This window comes from Gasterosteus aculeatus, chromosome 9, assembly GCF_964276395.1.
Source record: "Gasterosteus aculeatus chromosome 9, fGasAcu3.hap1.1, whole genome shotgun sequence".
Lineage (NCBI taxonomy): Eukaryota > Metazoa > Chordata > Actinopteri > Perciformes > Gasterosteidae > Gasterosteus > Gasterosteus aculeatus.
The window spans coordinates 13,771,282-13,787,638 of record NC_135696.1 but is presented as its reverse complement, the minus strand read 5'-3'; the positions used below and the strand labels follow the sequence as shown (position 1 = coordinate 13,787,638).

The 16,357-nt window shown below is 40.3% G+C and overlaps 1 protein-coding gene across 4 annotated transcripts in view; it reads left to right on the top strand.

Moving 5' to 3' along the window:
• The window catches only part of LOC120824716 (glutamate receptor 2), a 35,476-nt gene that overhangs the window by 11,130 nt on the left and 7,989 nt on the right, over positions 1 to 16,357 (top strand). For 2 of the 4 annotated variants that reach the window (XM_040185690.2, XM_040185692.2), the window contains exons 5-18: positions 148 to 222; positions 788 to 841; positions 1,361 to 1,519; positions 1,775 to 1,942; positions 2,298 to 2,402; positions 2,497 to 2,604; positions 2,727 to 2,790; positions 3,116 to 3,258; positions 3,563 to 3,778; positions 4,252 to 4,406; positions 4,541 to 4,739; positions 5,094 to 5,341; positions 12,228 to 12,342; positions 15,870 to 16,004. In XM_040185690.2, the coding sequence (XP_040041624.1) occupies positions 148 to 222; positions 788 to 841; positions 1,361 to 1,519; positions 1,775 to 1,942; positions 2,298 to 2,402; positions 2,497 to 2,604; positions 2,727 to 2,790; positions 3,116 to 3,258; positions 3,563 to 3,778; positions 4,252 to 4,406; positions 4,541 to 4,739; positions 5,094 to 5,341; positions 12,228 to 12,342; positions 15,870 to 16,004 (1,944 nt within the window). Of the gene's footprint in view, positions 1 to 147; positions 223 to 787; positions 842 to 1,360; positions 1,520 to 1,774; positions 1,943 to 2,297; positions 2,403 to 2,496; positions 2,605 to 2,726; positions 2,791 to 3,115; positions 3,259 to 3,562; positions 3,779 to 4,251; positions 4,407 to 4,540; positions 4,740 to 5,093; positions 5,342 to 12,227; positions 12,343 to 13,252; positions 13,368 to 15,869; positions 16,005 to 16,357 lie in introns of all 4 variants that reach the window. The other 2 variants (XM_040185694.2, XM_040185691.2) reach the window with 1 other exon arrangement.

The following is a 16,357-nucleotide window of genomic DNA, read 5'->3' as shown; positions in this document are numbered from 1 at the left end:
AGCTGGATGCGTCACTCTCTGTTGCACCTCCCTGCAGACTGCCAGCCAAAACCTCACTTCACCTCGGGAAAATACCTCTGAGTGTTTTCAGAGCTGTTTCAAGCGGGCAGCCTGCACAACGTGAAATGAAATACTTCTGTTTTCTAGGACCTGGAGATCCGTAAAGAGAGACGCATAATCCTGGACTGTGAACAAGACAAAGTCAGAGACATCATGGAGCAGGTGCATTCCAGTCTTTTTACTATGTGTTATAAGTAATAGTATCAGTTCATTATATCTCTGTCAAATACGATATCATTTGCAGTTTATTTCCAATGTTTATGGTTCATGTTTTACCAAATTATTGCCTGATGCAGAGCTTTTTGTGATACTCAACGGCTTCCTTTGTTCCCAATTATTACTTTAATTGCTGTCTTTAAATGGCACGACAACTTATTATTTTTTAGAAACTTTACATAATATTAGCAAAATCATAGTTTCACAGTCCATGAAAACCGGTAGATATGTGATTTACAATATTTCCGACTGAAATTGATGGATCAAGTGTTTAATAATGGTTTGGAAATATAATTTAACTTCTTCAATATACTATTATACAATGATTATCCCATGTAATTATAAGCTGCCAACTGGACTGTTTCTCTCATCTTATGAAAAGTAGACCTCTTTGAAAAAAACATTTTAAATCAGTGTGCATCACATGATGGATATATATATATATATATATATATATATGTGTTATTTTCTCATGACAATATTAACACAAGTTGTACTCTTTTCCTATCAGGTGATCACTATAGGCCGACATGTGAAGGGATACCACTATATCATCGCTAACTTGGTAAGTATCCGTCTGCCTCTTATTCATATTCATTCAGCCAGTTAGTTTTGACTAGTTTTGGCAGATTCACATTAGCTGCAATAGGAGGGCAGGTAGTCAGGCATGAAACAGTTTTACAGACTCACAGGAAGGAATTTCTGAAACGAAGAGGCTAAACAAAGCACTGGCAATGGGCCGATTGTTGTTGGTCACGGTCAAACAGTCAATGTTGTAAAAAAGAAAGAAAAAAATCATTAAATGTCTGGTCAATGGTGTGAATGAGCCAAGCTATATAAAGCCAAATCAAACCAATCTAAAAAGTCGTGCCATGGCACATGTTGTCTCTGCTGTGACTCGACAGGCATGAACTGGTCACGCTGTAGTAGCTCAAATAGCCATAGCCAGTTTCAGTAGACTCCTAATTCTTTACTCACAAGCTTTGTTTGTTGTTCTATAGCTGATCTGCATCGAGTGGGAGGTCACAAACCTGTCACGACAAAGTCATCAATTTAATTAACATTTCTGTCGTTCTTGTTCTAGGGTTTCGTAGATGGCGACCTCTCTAAAATCCAGTATGGAGGTGCAAACGTGTCTGGGTTCCAGATAGTAGATTTTGATGATCCCGCGGTGGCAAAGTTTGACCAGCGTTGGGAGGCCCTCGAAGAGAAGGAGTATCCTGGAGCTGATATACGGATCAGAGTAAGAGTTGGACGTTTATCATCATAGGCTGGTTTGAATTATTATTACTTTAAGAAAGAAAGGTACTGGGTAAGGAGGATTATCTAGACATAGTCCCCCCCTCCCCCTCTTTTCGGGCACCACTTCTAACAACAAGCCACGGGTGATGGCTTTTAGAACTGTTACTAAAATGTCTTTATAATCGTCACAGCCTTGCCGCTCGCAGCCTGTTGTAGAGGTAATAATGATTTTTGCCAATGTTTCTCTGTCTTTCAGTATACCTCGGCTCTCACTTATGATGCTGTCCACGTGATGACGGAGGCGTTCCGCTTCCTTCACAAGCAAAGTATAGACATGAGTCGCCGTGGCAACAGTGGAGACTGTCTAGCCAATCCAGCGGTTCCCTGGGCACAGGGGGTGGAGATTGAACGTGCCCTCAAACAGGTAACCATGGGTTAGACCCTCGTCACTAAGAAAAGAGAGATGTGTCTACAACGAACCCTGATGTAATGTTTAATGGAATGAGTATGAACTAGAATTGCACCCACTTTTAGGCTGCAAGCATATAGCATTATAAAAAGCTATCAAGTGTTTTGTTGTCAAGTGATCTGGAGTTTTTTTTTAAATCAATTTAATTTGTTTGTCCAAACTTTTGACTGGTACTGCACATTAAATATGGCTGTTATTGTTCTTTATTTTTAATGTATTACGATGCAGGTATTAATTTCTATATTAAAACGTATCTCAGACACAATTAAATTGATTAAATCTAGAGTTTTTGTGTTTTTGCTGCGTGTAGGTGCGTGTGGATGGTTTGACAGGGAACATTCAGTTTGACCAGTACGGGAAGAGAATCAACTACTCAGTGACCGTCATGGAGCTGAAGAACAGTGGACCTGTTAAGGTAACTGAAGAATTAATTTGCCATCTTGACTGTAATTATAGAATAGAGCTGTAATGATAATGTCACCTTTGTGTTTCCTCGTGTGTTTCTTTAGATTGGCTATTGGAATGAGGTAGATAAGATGGTGGTGACAAAGTCGGACCTTTACCCCAACGACACCATGGGAATGGAAAACAAGACTGTCATCGTCTCAACTATACTGGTAATAATCACATGAATGACCCTATATGTGAATGTGTGGGACAACTGAAAAAAACAGTATCTGTACACAAGCTCAAATGTGTGTGTGTGTGTGTGTGTGTGTGTGTGTGTTTATTTATTTAGGAAGCCCCCTATGTAATGCTGAAGAAGAACTCTGAGCAGTTTCAAGACAATGAGCGCTATGAAGGTTTGTTTGTATATGATATTGTGTACATGTTTATGTTTTTATTTCTCAAATACATAATTTCTACAGTCACGTTTTTCCAGACCTTTTACTCAGCTCTACCTAAAAAACACACTGTCCTAAAACAGTTCTTGCATACAGTTACGTAATATGTTGGTAATATACTGTTTGTCTTCAATCCCCAAGACGTCTTAAATAGGTATCTTATTATCAAGTATTCATCACTGTTCTTTGTATTACAGACACTTATCTAACATGTTGTGTCGCCCTGCTCACGTGTTTTTTTGTTTTTGTTTATTTTATATTTTAATATTTTAACCAATGCCAGGTTACTGCGTTGACCTGGCTGCTGAGATTGCGAAGCACTGTGGAATCCGCTACCAGTTGAGAATTGTGGGAGATGGCAAATACGGAGCAAGAGATGCAGAAACCAAGATCTGGAATGGTATGGTTGGAGAGCTGGTGTATGGGGTAAGATTCAAAAGACACAAAATGACACTATGTTTTATGAACATTCAGATTTCCTAATGTTGAAAGCATCACAGAGGGTTAGACTGTGAGCACCAAAACAGCCGCGCAGGACCAGCCACATTGTCAGTGAGTCCCTGTTAAAGTGTTGCTGAAGCGCTGGTTGACATAGTAACTTCGATTTGCTGTGCGTGAGGCCCGTCACGTAGCGGAAGCGTTGGCCGCCAGTTTGTAGCTTCATGCCAACTGTTTCCATTAAAAATGACTCGTTAAACACTCTCCCTCTCTGTCTCTGTCGTCCCAACAGAAAGCAGATATAGCCGTTGCCCCTCTGACGATCACGCTCGTTCGTGAAGAGGTGATCGATTTCTCCAAACCCTTCATGTCTTTGGGAATCTCCATCATGATCAAGAAGCCGCAGAAATCTAAACCAGGAGTCTTCTCCTTTCTGGACCCACTGGCCTATGAGATCTGGATGTGCATTGTCTTTGCCTATATTGGAGTTAGTGTTGTACTCTTTCTGGTAAGTCAGTCTGTTGTGTGTAGATGTATTTGTTTGTACCCTGCTGTCAGCACGGCAGCCAGGGTCCTAATGTGGGTGTGTTGTGTGCAGTAATTCTGCCAGAAATGTGTAGTTGAACCTCAATAATAAGATTCTGGTCCCAGTAATATGACTTATGGCTTATACATACATACAGTGCATGTTTTTCAACAAATGGAGGAGAAAATTGATGAAATAGTGTAAAAATAAAAAGGTGCTGAACTGCAGATCTGCAGGCCTGTATTTTCATCTACCACCCAAATGTAGTTTTCCTAAATGGGTTTTATAAGGAACGCAGATGCAGAATCCATTTCAACAGAAGCCCCGTTATGTCAAATGCTTTGTTATTTTTTGTTTTACTGCTCTGACTCTTTGTTACTGCAACTCTGCAATTAACATGGATGATTTGTTACAGAACAAAGCAAATCTTTAATTTATTATTCTTTGACTTCTAGGTATCCAGATTCAGCCCCTATGAGTGGACGCTAGAGGAACCAGAGGATGGCGCGATGCCGCTGACCACTGAATCCACCAATGAGTTTGGGATCTTTAACTCCCTTTGGTTCTCTTTGGGTGCTTTCATGCGGCAGGGTTGCGATATTTCACCAAGGTTAGTATGGCAATTGAAGTCCATTCTGAATATATATGTATATATATATATACCCAAGATTGTCTTAAGTCATGAGTCTCAAAGAACATAACTTAACAATAAAACGGCATACTTTGGTCTGTTTGTGTGTGCAGATCCCTGTCAGGTCGTATAGTGGGGGGTGTGTGGTGGTTTTTCACCCTGATCATCATCTCCTCATACACTGCCAACTTGGCGGCCTTCCTGACGGTGGAGAGGATGGTGTCTCCCATCGAGAGCGCGGAAGACCTGGCGAAACAGTCAGAGATTTGTTATGGAACGCTGGACTCTGGATCCACCAAAGAGTTCTTCAGGGTAACTACTTCTTTAGGCAGATCCAAAATACAAATGTGATGTTTAAAAACCCCACAGATGATAACATAATGGCTACGCAGAAGTGTGTGAGGGTGTTTTACACACGCTACTCCACCGATCACACAAGGCAGGAAACAGAGAGACTTAGACATTTCAAATATTCTTTAAGTTGTCTTTGTCATTTTTTATAAGGACATCTATTCCCCAAGTCATGTTAAACATTTGCTTAAAATAATGTTCTACAGTATATCTAGTACCCTGTGATCAATTTTATTAACATATACTTAAAAGTGACCAAGTTTCACAACTGGAGTTGTTGTATCTCATCCGTGTCTCTCTCTCTCTCTTTTTCAGCGGTCCAAAATTGCCTTGTTTGACAAAATGTGGCAGTACATGAAATCAGCAGAGCCCTCTGTCTTCGTTAAGAAAACGTCAGAGGGCGTCCTGCGCGTCAGAAAATCCAAAGGGAAGTACGCCTACCTGCTGGAATCCACCATGAACGAGTACATCGAGCAGCGGAAACCTTGCGACACCATGAAAGTGGGAGGAAACCTCGACTCCAAAGGCTACGGCATCGCCACGCCAAAAGGATCCCCATTAAGGTGGGTGGATCAGTATAACAATGCTAGCCAACCTGCACTGCCATGTACCATTCACACTACTAACATGCTGCCTAGGAAACGTCCCTCTCCCCACTCACACAGCTCATTTACCCACTCAAAAGCTTTTTTAAGAGTCCACTTACAGTTGAGAGTGGATTCAGACTTTCCCTCAATCAGTGCTCTGATGCCCCAATGGTAATGATCAGAATACACTTGCTGACCAACCTGCTGTAGGACTCAGGTGGTTCTAGCCAGTGTGTGAGCTGTGGCTGTGTTTATGTGCAGCTCCGCTCAGGAAAAACAACCCACCGTGGGGAGCAATGTAGTCGGGTCCCAAGCCTTAGTGCCAATTGGGTGTTGCAGTATGCGAGTGTGATGAATGGGGCATGGCGGCTTACTCGTTGTTATAATAATCCACCTACCCTGATGACATCATCGCAGTGGTTTGTATATCTACCATGGTTACCACCTCTGACCAACGGATAGTGGTGGTTGCCGTGACAACTCGGGGAGGGCTGTTTCAGGTCTTAATGAAATACTTCATCCCAAAATTCAAAAAGGAGGTGTTTAATTGAGTGTAAGTGAAAATGGTATTATGAAGTCTCTTTTTGCAAAAAAAGCATATCATGATACAATGACCAAATTTCAACTAGTAATTTCCAATACAAATTCATTTTCTTTATTGTAAGAAGAATTTGGCTGCAATTTTTTTAACAATTATGATGAGCTGACTCTTTAAGACCTGGATCAAGGGATTGTATTTTCTGAGTTTCTGACCTAAACATTTTTCTGTGTTTGTATGTCCGTCTGTATCTGTGTATGTCTGTGTTTATTCTCCATAAGAAATGTTCTATGTCTCCCTCCAAAATAACTATTCAGACATATTTTATATCTAAATGTTCTAATGCAATTTATTGCATTTCTTGTTGTATTTTAGTCTGAACACCAGACATTCTATCTTTGGTTACTGCTTCATCCCAGGATTCAAAGGAACAGGTTTTTAAGGAGTTTTCTAGCAGGAAAAAGGGTGATTTTATGCAAAATGGAAAGTTATTAACCAACACCCATATGTAACTGTAGCCTCTTTCAAAGGAAATTTCTAAGAATATTAGTTAGGTACACATTTAAGGAATAATGAAGACAGTCTTATTGCTTATAATTTTAGACAACATATTTCTAAAATGTATCATTAAGAATTCCATTTAACTCTATTACTTTATTGTCATATTTATCACAGAGCCTTAAGAGGGACATGTTTGATTAGGCTTGAAAGCATCAATGCCGGCCCTTAAGGGTCCTTTTCTTTGCTGCCCAATAATAATAAAGCAAAGCCAAGCTCTGACTTTAGCTCATTGCCTGAGCTATTCCTGTGATTGGGACAGGTTGACTGCTAAGATGATAAACTTGGCCAAAGCAGGGACAGCATACAGTCTGATACTATTCAAATCTGGTACCTCTGTTACTTCAGATATAACCGCCGCGTTGCCGGTTCACCAAAGGAGTACAGGAATAGCTTCAACACACGTAGCTGCAGTCAACAAGAAAAACACTTGCCCGAACGTTTTTATTAATTGTGTAATCATGGTAGTATGGTGGATGTTTTCATCAAATTTGAAGACATAGCTTTTGGTGCAAACCCTATTTAGTGGCATCTTTTTCTTGTTCTTCAGAATACTATAATGAGATTTACACTGAACTATGGATAATAAATGATTTCCTCATCAGATGAAGAGTGAAGGAATTAAACACTGTTACAAACAACGGTTGGGACCCAAAATGCATTGGACAAATTCACATGCATATCGTTAAATGTCATCAAAATGAATATATTCTATGCAGTCAATAGCAGCTTGCAATTCACAGAGAAAGAATCTTACCTCTTTGTTTTACTAAAATTTAGATAACCTGCACTGTTGACTTAAATGTGTTTGTGAACTGAAAGCCACAATAACCACTATAATGTCACCTTTCAATGTCAATCCAACATTCTAGAATACAGAGGCATCCAAATCTAAAAGGTTTTGCTGCTTACCGACTGCGTCAAACCAGTTTTTATTTTCTTATCTTTGTGTAAATAATAATACGTGTGTGTGTGTGTGTGTGTGTGTGTGTGTGTGTGTGTGTGTGTGTGTGTGTGTGTGTGTGCGCGCGTGTGTGTGTAGGTCTGTGTGTTGAGCGGCATGCTTGTCACTGAGTTTGTGTCTCACCTTTGTGTCTTTTCAGCACGCTACAGATGGCTGAATGGTTACGTCTGCCCTGCCTTCTCACTCTTCTCTGTCTCCTTGTGTTGCTGTCTTTGTCAGTCGGATCCGAAAGTTTTTCCCTGCAGAGTGTTTTCAGTGACAATTACAGTTCCTTGTATTTGTTGGATTTTTTGTTAAAGCTGCATTAAGCGATTTCTAAACCACAAAGGGCAGGAGTCTTATACAGCAAATGATATACGTTCACTTATCACCCTTACAGCTCATCTGTCAGCTTGTACTTCCCAAAAGAGTTATTTTTACAGCCTTCATTGTGCACCGGCTGCTCATTCCCATCATTAGGTGCCACACAGACATCTCCTAACTCTAACTAAAGGAGGAGGCCCTCTGAGGGAGGTCTTGATAAGATCTGCCCATTTTTGTGCCGTATCATCCTAACTTCCACTTATTGTACGATCCCATCTTTGCCAGTTTTGACAATACAACCCATAGGCAATTTGTTTCTTCTTGCCTAGTTGTCTTTCATGTCTCATTTTTCACATTAGGTCTTTGGGTTGGTATTTTTAATTGGCTTTGGTAAGGGACTATGGGACTCTACATCCCATTAGGCATGGACCATGTCCTCCAAAGTTCTCTACTCTTGAACTAGGGTCCTTTGGTGCGGTCAACTGGAGTGGGTGAGGGAAAGACGCTCTGTCTCACAGCACTACCGTAGTCCCTTTTCTTTGACTCGTGTAGCCTTCTTGAGTCTGAACATAGCTTTATGCTCGGGATGGGCTGTCAAAAATGGTGTTTTTTGAAATTCCTGGAAACAGTCAAGCATCTGTAGTGTGTCGGCCTTCTTGACCACTCTTTCTCAACACCCTCAGGGTGCACTGGATCTTTCCAGGTTCAGGAGATGACATAATCCAAATATGAGATGGTAGCAACACTCTTTGTCGTCTTTGAGTGTTGGTGCTCTCTTTGCACAGCGTGATTTTTATCTATCAACTGGGTGCTGTGATTTTGGGGGATGACGACTTGATTAGAAGGACCTGGGATCCACCAGATGGACACGTGAACGGACGCTATGAGTTTAGAGAGGTTGGAAGACGGTTGTGAGCTGACCAGCAGCCCGTGAACCTGCTTCACATTACTTGACGCAATTCTAATATTATTTATATCGCTTAATGGAGCTTTAATTTTAACCCCTTGACAGGTCTACTGTATGACTACTGTTGCTATTCTAAAGCATGGTAGAACCAGAGACATTTTATTCTTCATTTCCATGACTTTCAGTCAGAGAATCTGCTGATCAGAACTAAATAGTGGACAAATTATTCTCAGAATTTCTGCCAATATGGTTTTCCAACACCTTCCCATGTCTCTGCTTCTAGCATGATCCTACTCTTGTCATTTAATGTATTTTTCCCCTTGTTGCTACTATAACAGTCAAAGTGGATGAATATTGATATGATTTCTATGCTGGGTTTAGTTCAGAAAAAAGACACATTCACACTCGGTTGGAATGTGAAAATCATCAAATTCAAATCACACAACATCAAATCTGATGTGAGCTGAGCCCATGCCATTTTAGTAGTCACATTGTTCACCCAACATTATTTTAGATGTCTTAAAACATTTGCCTGCATTAATCACTACATACTACATGAGGGTTGCTATTGACACACTGGCTTGATTCACTGGGGTACAGAAATACCACTCCTCATTAGCATCAATTTCACCGCCTTTTCGTCTTGCCATTACATCATTACTTTTAACGTTATAAGCTCTTCCTCCTGGATTGTCCCTTATTCTTCTTTGTAAGAGATCTTTAAAATATACACAAAAAAATAAACCTGCCTGGGTATCAAAAAAAAAATATATATATATATATATATATATATATTCGCTACAGATTTGGTTCAGTCATAGATGTTCTTAGTGAGAATGTTTGGAAAATGAAGATTGAGAAATGTAGACTTCATCAATCTTAGAAATGAGGCTGTTAAGAGGAACGGTAACATCAAGTAACTCAAAGCTGTTTTTCAAACTTAGTTTGGTGTTTCCTTTGAGAGAGGAAGACCACTCTTGGACTTCATAAGCTCTCAAATTCTCAATGCATGTCAACCCCAGTACCCTACAAAACGCACGTTTGTTCACCTTCCTATAAGGTGTGGATATCAATGATTGCCTGACCTTTTCTCTGCCAGATTTGTTCCATAACATGAGGGTGGAAGATCTATTTCCCGCAAAAGGGGTTGCCCACTGTGGAACTTGATGGAAGTCAGAACGCTGGAGTTGACTGATGTGCAGAAAATAATGCCTCAGGGACCAAATGCCATTCACTGCTCTGCCTGTTGTGGTCGCACTGCACTCTAACAGGGATGCGTCCATTGTCACAACAAAAAAAAACGCTGACGTCCCTCCACTGATGCAGGGTGACAATGCAAGTCAATGTTTTTAATTTTATTATCCTTCGGGATCTCAAGGGCACAGTTGGGTTAAAGCTACCAGATGTTGAAAATCCCTCATCATATGAAGACTCACATGTAACAACAGATATCACTGTAGGCAGATAGGGGGTAGGCATTTTGAAACTTTCCCCCTGATAAAGAAGGGAGACAGATCCCTGGGATGGTTTATCACAGAATCCCAGACTGCAAATCGAATAATCCTCACTGTAGGAAACTATTCTGATGCTGTTATTTTTCAACATGGACACTGAATCCATTAAAAAAAATGACATTTCCCATTCAGTGCAGCAGCAAAGGCAGGTTTAGTTAAGGCCGAGGGGTCTCAGTTTTGTCCTGCCTGCATTCTGGCACCTCTTCCCTCTGCTGCACTGCTGCTGCAAAGTCTTCTTTGCTTCTCCACCCAGCATTCAGCTTCCCCCCTCCAAGGCTGGGCTGAAGAGGCTTTGGTTGTGTTGTTGGGCAAATCCATTTCTGCCCTTTGTGCATCACGCGTGATAGAATTTGACCAGTAAAAAGCTCATTTCTTTCACACTCAGCACAATCTGGAGACTGTGTAAATATGGTCTTTGACTGGTGTGTCGGACAAATCTGGTGTCACAAGAGCTTCCAAGACAGTTGCCATATTGAAAACAACAAATTAAGTTTGAAAAAAAAAAAAATACTGTTTGAGAGTGTGTTACCGTCCTACATTTCAAAATGATTACACTGGTTAAGCTACACAAGCCAGGATACTCCGTTACCAACTCTTTACACATACATACTCTTCAAATCAAATTTCATAAAGATTGTTAAATGCTAGTTGTAATATTACTGGCTGTACCAACAATTTGACATACATTTGATGTGATTCAAAGATGACCATAATATACATAATATTAGGTATGCATAGTTACATTTTTGAAAAATAGTTAATTAAGTAAATCCATTCAATCTTAACCACATTGGTGGCGGTTATTTCTTTCTATTCTATTCTATTATTTCTGAGTAAGTAATTCCTTAGTTTGACTTAACACGTATGCTATAAAATTGATTTTCTCCAAATCTATCTGCCTCACCAAAGTATACATCACTCGTTCCCTTTGCTAAGCTAAAATCATTTACTCTAATCATGCAATCATTTAAAATCATTTTCAGTGACTTACAGAGATATGAAAGGATCCATGAATATGAATGACCAGAATCAGCATCAGTGATTGTTACCAGGCTCAAAGTGATTCATGTAGAGGTTTTCCCTGAATTACAACCCTGAAGCTGGCTAAGAGGAGAATGAATAGTGGAGTCAACAAAGCAAGCAAATAATTTAACATGTGGTTCGGATCTGTTGGCGTTTTTTGGAACTGAATGCAATATTTCAAGCTTATTGAATCTGAATTATTTCAAATCTCTTATCGATTCTAATTCAGACAGGCTCAGTTTTCTACAATTGTAAATAAATGGATGGTTCTGCAACTGTTTAAATTTAGGGCAATGTAACTAAACTAAACTAACTAAACAATGTTACTAAACATATTAAAAATGTTAGAATATAATTGGATAAACATAAAAGGACTAAACGGTGTATCGTTCAGAATAGTGTAGTTAGACCAAACACTTTTGAAAAACATTTTTTTTGCATTTAGGTGCAGCCTTTGCTGTTTCATCAAAAGCTTCCTAATACAATTAGCTAGAGTTCTGATTAATACATATTAACCTGCCTGAGCAAACTGAGCATGCATGTACCTAAAGTTTACATGACACAACTCTATTCTCCAGATATGAGCCAATATGTTCATTTATATTATTATTATAAATGATAATTACCCCTTGCTGTAATCACAAACTTGACCTAAACCCGTACTTACGGTCTTTTATGTCAGGGAATTCTCCTGTTTGAGATTCCAATACCTCAATTATTTTCACGAGTTCAATGTTCCAAGGATTTTGCAGGGAATCGATAAGAGATTTGTAAATGATCAATCAACGACTGGCTATCAGAACCCAACCCCATCTCCATGCTTCTCTAACAGCATACAATGTGTCTCTAATACAGCCATATTTGACTTTTTTATTTCCACGGTTACTTACTTAAATCTAATGCTGATGAGTTTGCTGCTTAGAAAAGAGAAGCGTTTCAGCTGTGTATGTTGTGTTTATGCTAAGGATTAAGAGTTCATGCTGCTAACATGCATACCAGCAGGAGGACTGACGTTGACAACAACTGAACTGCTAACAGCCACTGTGTTCATGTAGAAATGCTGTGAACCTGGCGGTGTTAAAGTTGAACGAGCAGGGGCTGCTGGACAAACTGAAAAACAAGTGGTGGTATGACAAGGGCGAATGCGGCAGCGGAGGAGGGGAGAGCAAGGTTAATGCACACACACACACACACACACACACACACACATATACACACTAAAACACACGAACATGAAGGTAACTCTGGGTTATCAGGTGTTAAAAATGACCTAAAGAAGCAGCACAGTAACAACGCCACATGTGGAGGTACCAATGTACTTTAGCTATTGCCTTTCAAATAACCCCCCCCACCCCCCGCCAAAAAAAAAATGCTCAATTTTATTACATATACCAGATTCAGAAGTGTCTTATAAGCACCACCAGCAGGTAGCGTTGATGTCTGTGCTGCTTCTTCTACAGATATGTTGCACCCTGTTTGGTTGAGGTCAGGGTTAGGGCAGGCTTCAGGGGCAAGGTCAGGGTCAGGTGACCTCATACCAGATGGCAGCAACAGTGCAGGAGAAAGGGCTGTTGATAAAGAGTTTGTGCAACCTGGGCAAACTCTGTTTATCTATGGCTCTGGCCTGGAGGGATATTACTGCTGAAAAAGCAGAAGGTTTTTCTCACTGCAGCACCTCTCATTTTCTGTCTCTGAGGCCAAACAGAGGGGCCAATGGCAGCAGGCGACTTCATTCTTTACAGGGTTTTTTTTTTCGGGCTTAAACGTCTACTCCTTCCACTTGGTGGCTAAAATAATCTCCACAATATAACATGTTAGCATCTGGCCATAGAGAAGAGGAGACCTTCTTCTGCAAAATGAACCTCTAATGTGACATCTCTGCCTTTGATTTGAAAGTTATGTGGTGAGGTATCGTAAAGCCAAACTTTAACATTGGTATCTTTCATGACGAATGAAGTCCCTGCAAAAAAACATTAGTGGGCCCTGTCTCGGTCACTAGACCAGATTGTGAGAATTGCTGCCCCACTAATAACATAAGATAACATTGATAATGATGTTATTTATGTTATTCCCATTAAAGAGTTCCAATAAACCTTGCCGTATTGAAACTGAATGAGCAAGGGACCCTAGACAAGATGAAAAACAAGTGGTGGTACGATAAAGGAGAGTGTGGCTTCAAGGACTCCACCAATAAGGTTAGTTTTATATGTCTGTGGGTCAATCAAACACAGTGTCTGTTCACACATGCAACGTGCACATTTTGCTTTGTTCTATAGCTTGTACTTTAGGATTAAAGTTGTTCCAATTTGTACAGAATGGCTAATTGCAGATGATTTCCAACTGTGTGTAATGCTAAGGAAACACCAGGTTAAAGCATGAGGGTGCAGCTTTCTATAAGTATAATGTTGATAAGAAGAGTAACAAGTAGTGTGTTGAAAGGATAAACTCACTGTGCCAGTTAGGCTCACTGATGTGTTTGTTTTGTCTGTTTCAACACTTTTGTTTAAGTCTGACCGTCTGTCTGAAACCTGATTCTGACACACACAGTTTCCATGTTGGAGTCTACAAATTAAGAGCTATACATGTACAAGAAAATCAAATCTGTTATTATGTGCTGTAGTGAAAGGGAGAACCAGACCTGTGAGTTAAAGACTTTCTGGAGAGTATGTTGCATCAAGACAATGTGTTTTTGTTTCATTATGTTGTTGTTTAGGTGTGTGTGTATCGACTCAAGGCTTCACCCAGATCCTTTAGGGGAACCTCGCTTCTTTTACATGGAAAATATTACCCTTAACCTTACACTGCCTGCATACCTCAACTGTATTATGTACATTTGGTTTACTTTTTTGTTTAAATCTCGTATTAATTATTCCACTCCTTAGCCTGACTCCATGCCATGACTCCCGTAACCTCAAGCTCAAGGCATCTTTAAGAACAATATGATGCATAAAAAGAACTTTGTGAAGGTGACCGCTAACTGGTTCGTTTTCAGTCCTCCGTGGTTCGGCGGTCCATCAGGAAGTGCTGCTGGCAGCAAAGAGCTCCTTTGTAGCTTCAAGCTCTCGTCACGTGGCTGAAACTGGTGTTCAGCCATGTGGGGTTCTTGTAAGATAGAAATGTGTTGGTACGTGAACTAACTCCCCAGGTCCACTTACCTCATTTCAGGCATATCGCAGGCGTTTTTAGCAAACAGAAGTGTATCAGGTGTCATCAACACGTAAGTGAGGAACGTCAACCTAATTATTAACTAATTGATTATACAGTAAATTTGTCTAATTCCCCTCGATTTTGGAGATTAAAGGTAAATGAGTTCTGGGTAACCGCCGGAGTCACAGCTTAACACTGGATGTTATCCATCTTGTGCATATGCGCAGGTCGAGTATTTAATGTGAACAAAGTCACATAAGACCTGGGATTACGACGGCCAGCTCCAGCTTTGTGAGTCGTCATCATCAGGAATCACGAATCACAAAACATCTATTTCCATAATATGTCAGACATAATATGTCAGAATTTGGTTGGTGCATAACGGCAGATAGTTCGACAATGGACAACAAAACAACAGTGCAAGAGGAATAAAATAAAATATAATGCTATGGGTTAGTAGTATAAGACAAGTGTATGTGCAATGGAGGCCATTGAGGTTATCTTGCTGAACTATTTGTAGCATTATCCCTGTTAGTGATGTGTCGTGGGGCCATTTGTTGTCCCCATAAATGACACCACCTTGACGCTTGATATGGTAGTTGCATTGACAACAGGGCTTCATCTTGTACCCCATCAGAAGGGAGAAGTTCCATGTAGATGCAAGTCATGCATCATCTGTTGGAGACCAAGGCATTTTGGCAGATAGCTACCATGATGCCTAAACCAGCCGAGTGGCTGCTTGATATTCATAATTGTAATTTTGAGTTATTTTGCATGTATTTTATTCTTTTTATTTTCATGTCGTCAAAGTGAACAGGTTTCTCAAGAACAAAGGCAAGCATTGTTTAAATTACACTTCTGTAGCTCTGTAGCCGAGCTTCATAGCTGGCCAATATCCCATCAATAACGCTTTCTGCTGAGCGTAAACCCCTGTCTGCGGGCTAAGACAGACAATAGTAACTGAGATTGTCCAATTGCAGCCTTTGAAGGACCTAAGCATTGCCGCGTCCATAAAGTCATAGGGCTGCGAACAAAGACTCTTTGATTACCTGCTTTTTCATTCTAAGCTTTTAGTTTTAAACGGCAATCATGGATTTCCAGCTCGAAGCTACATGGGCGGCAGGCCGGGCTGCCCCTCCTCATCCCAGGTCACAAAGGGAGGATAATGTCCAGTGTTACGCACATCGTTTGCCCTTTGGGAAGAATTCAATAGAACAACAGATTCCATGATTTCTATTATTTTGGATCCTACTGTACACACCAAAGTAACAAGCGGACTCCTGTGCCATCAGTGAAAAAAGTTCACTGCGTAAAGGGTACACACACATCAACACATAAACAAACTGATCAAAGGTAAGATTGGTTGAAGTGTGTGCAGGTCAGGTTTAGTATTGTTGTCTGGTACCCTTTGTTGTCCCAATAATCTGTATTCATAATGAGTTCAATGTGTGCACATGTGAGATTCCGGGTAGTCTGTCAGTTGTTTTCATGTCAACAGCCAACTAACCTTTCCTCTGTCTGGCTGCCTTTCTTGCTTGTGTGTGTACTAGGAGAAGACCAGCGCCCTGTCCCTCAGTAACGTAGCAGGAGTCTTCTACATCCTGGTCGGAGGTCTGGGTCTGGCCATGATGGTAGCGCTGGTAGAGTTTTGCTACAAGAGCCGTGCAGAGGCCAAAAAAATGAAGGTAGCTTCCATTTTTTAAAGTAGTAATTAGTTTTATAGTTTAGATCTGCTACTTTAAAGATTATTGACAAAAAAATACTGAGTCTGAACAAATGCCTTCTGGTCGGACAATAACAAAGGGAAAATCCGGTGTGGTTAATGTGATATATGTGAAATCCATTAATATAGAAGTGCATTCAATGTAATAAGAAATAGTATGCCAGTGTCTATTTGATATCATCCATTTATTAAGTTACCAGTCAGTTGCCAGTTTTTTACGGCTGATGAAGTAGACTCCATTAAATGTAACTCTGTTGACTTAATTCATCAGCAAATAATGTGTATAGGAAATCTGAACTGTACAACTAGGAATCT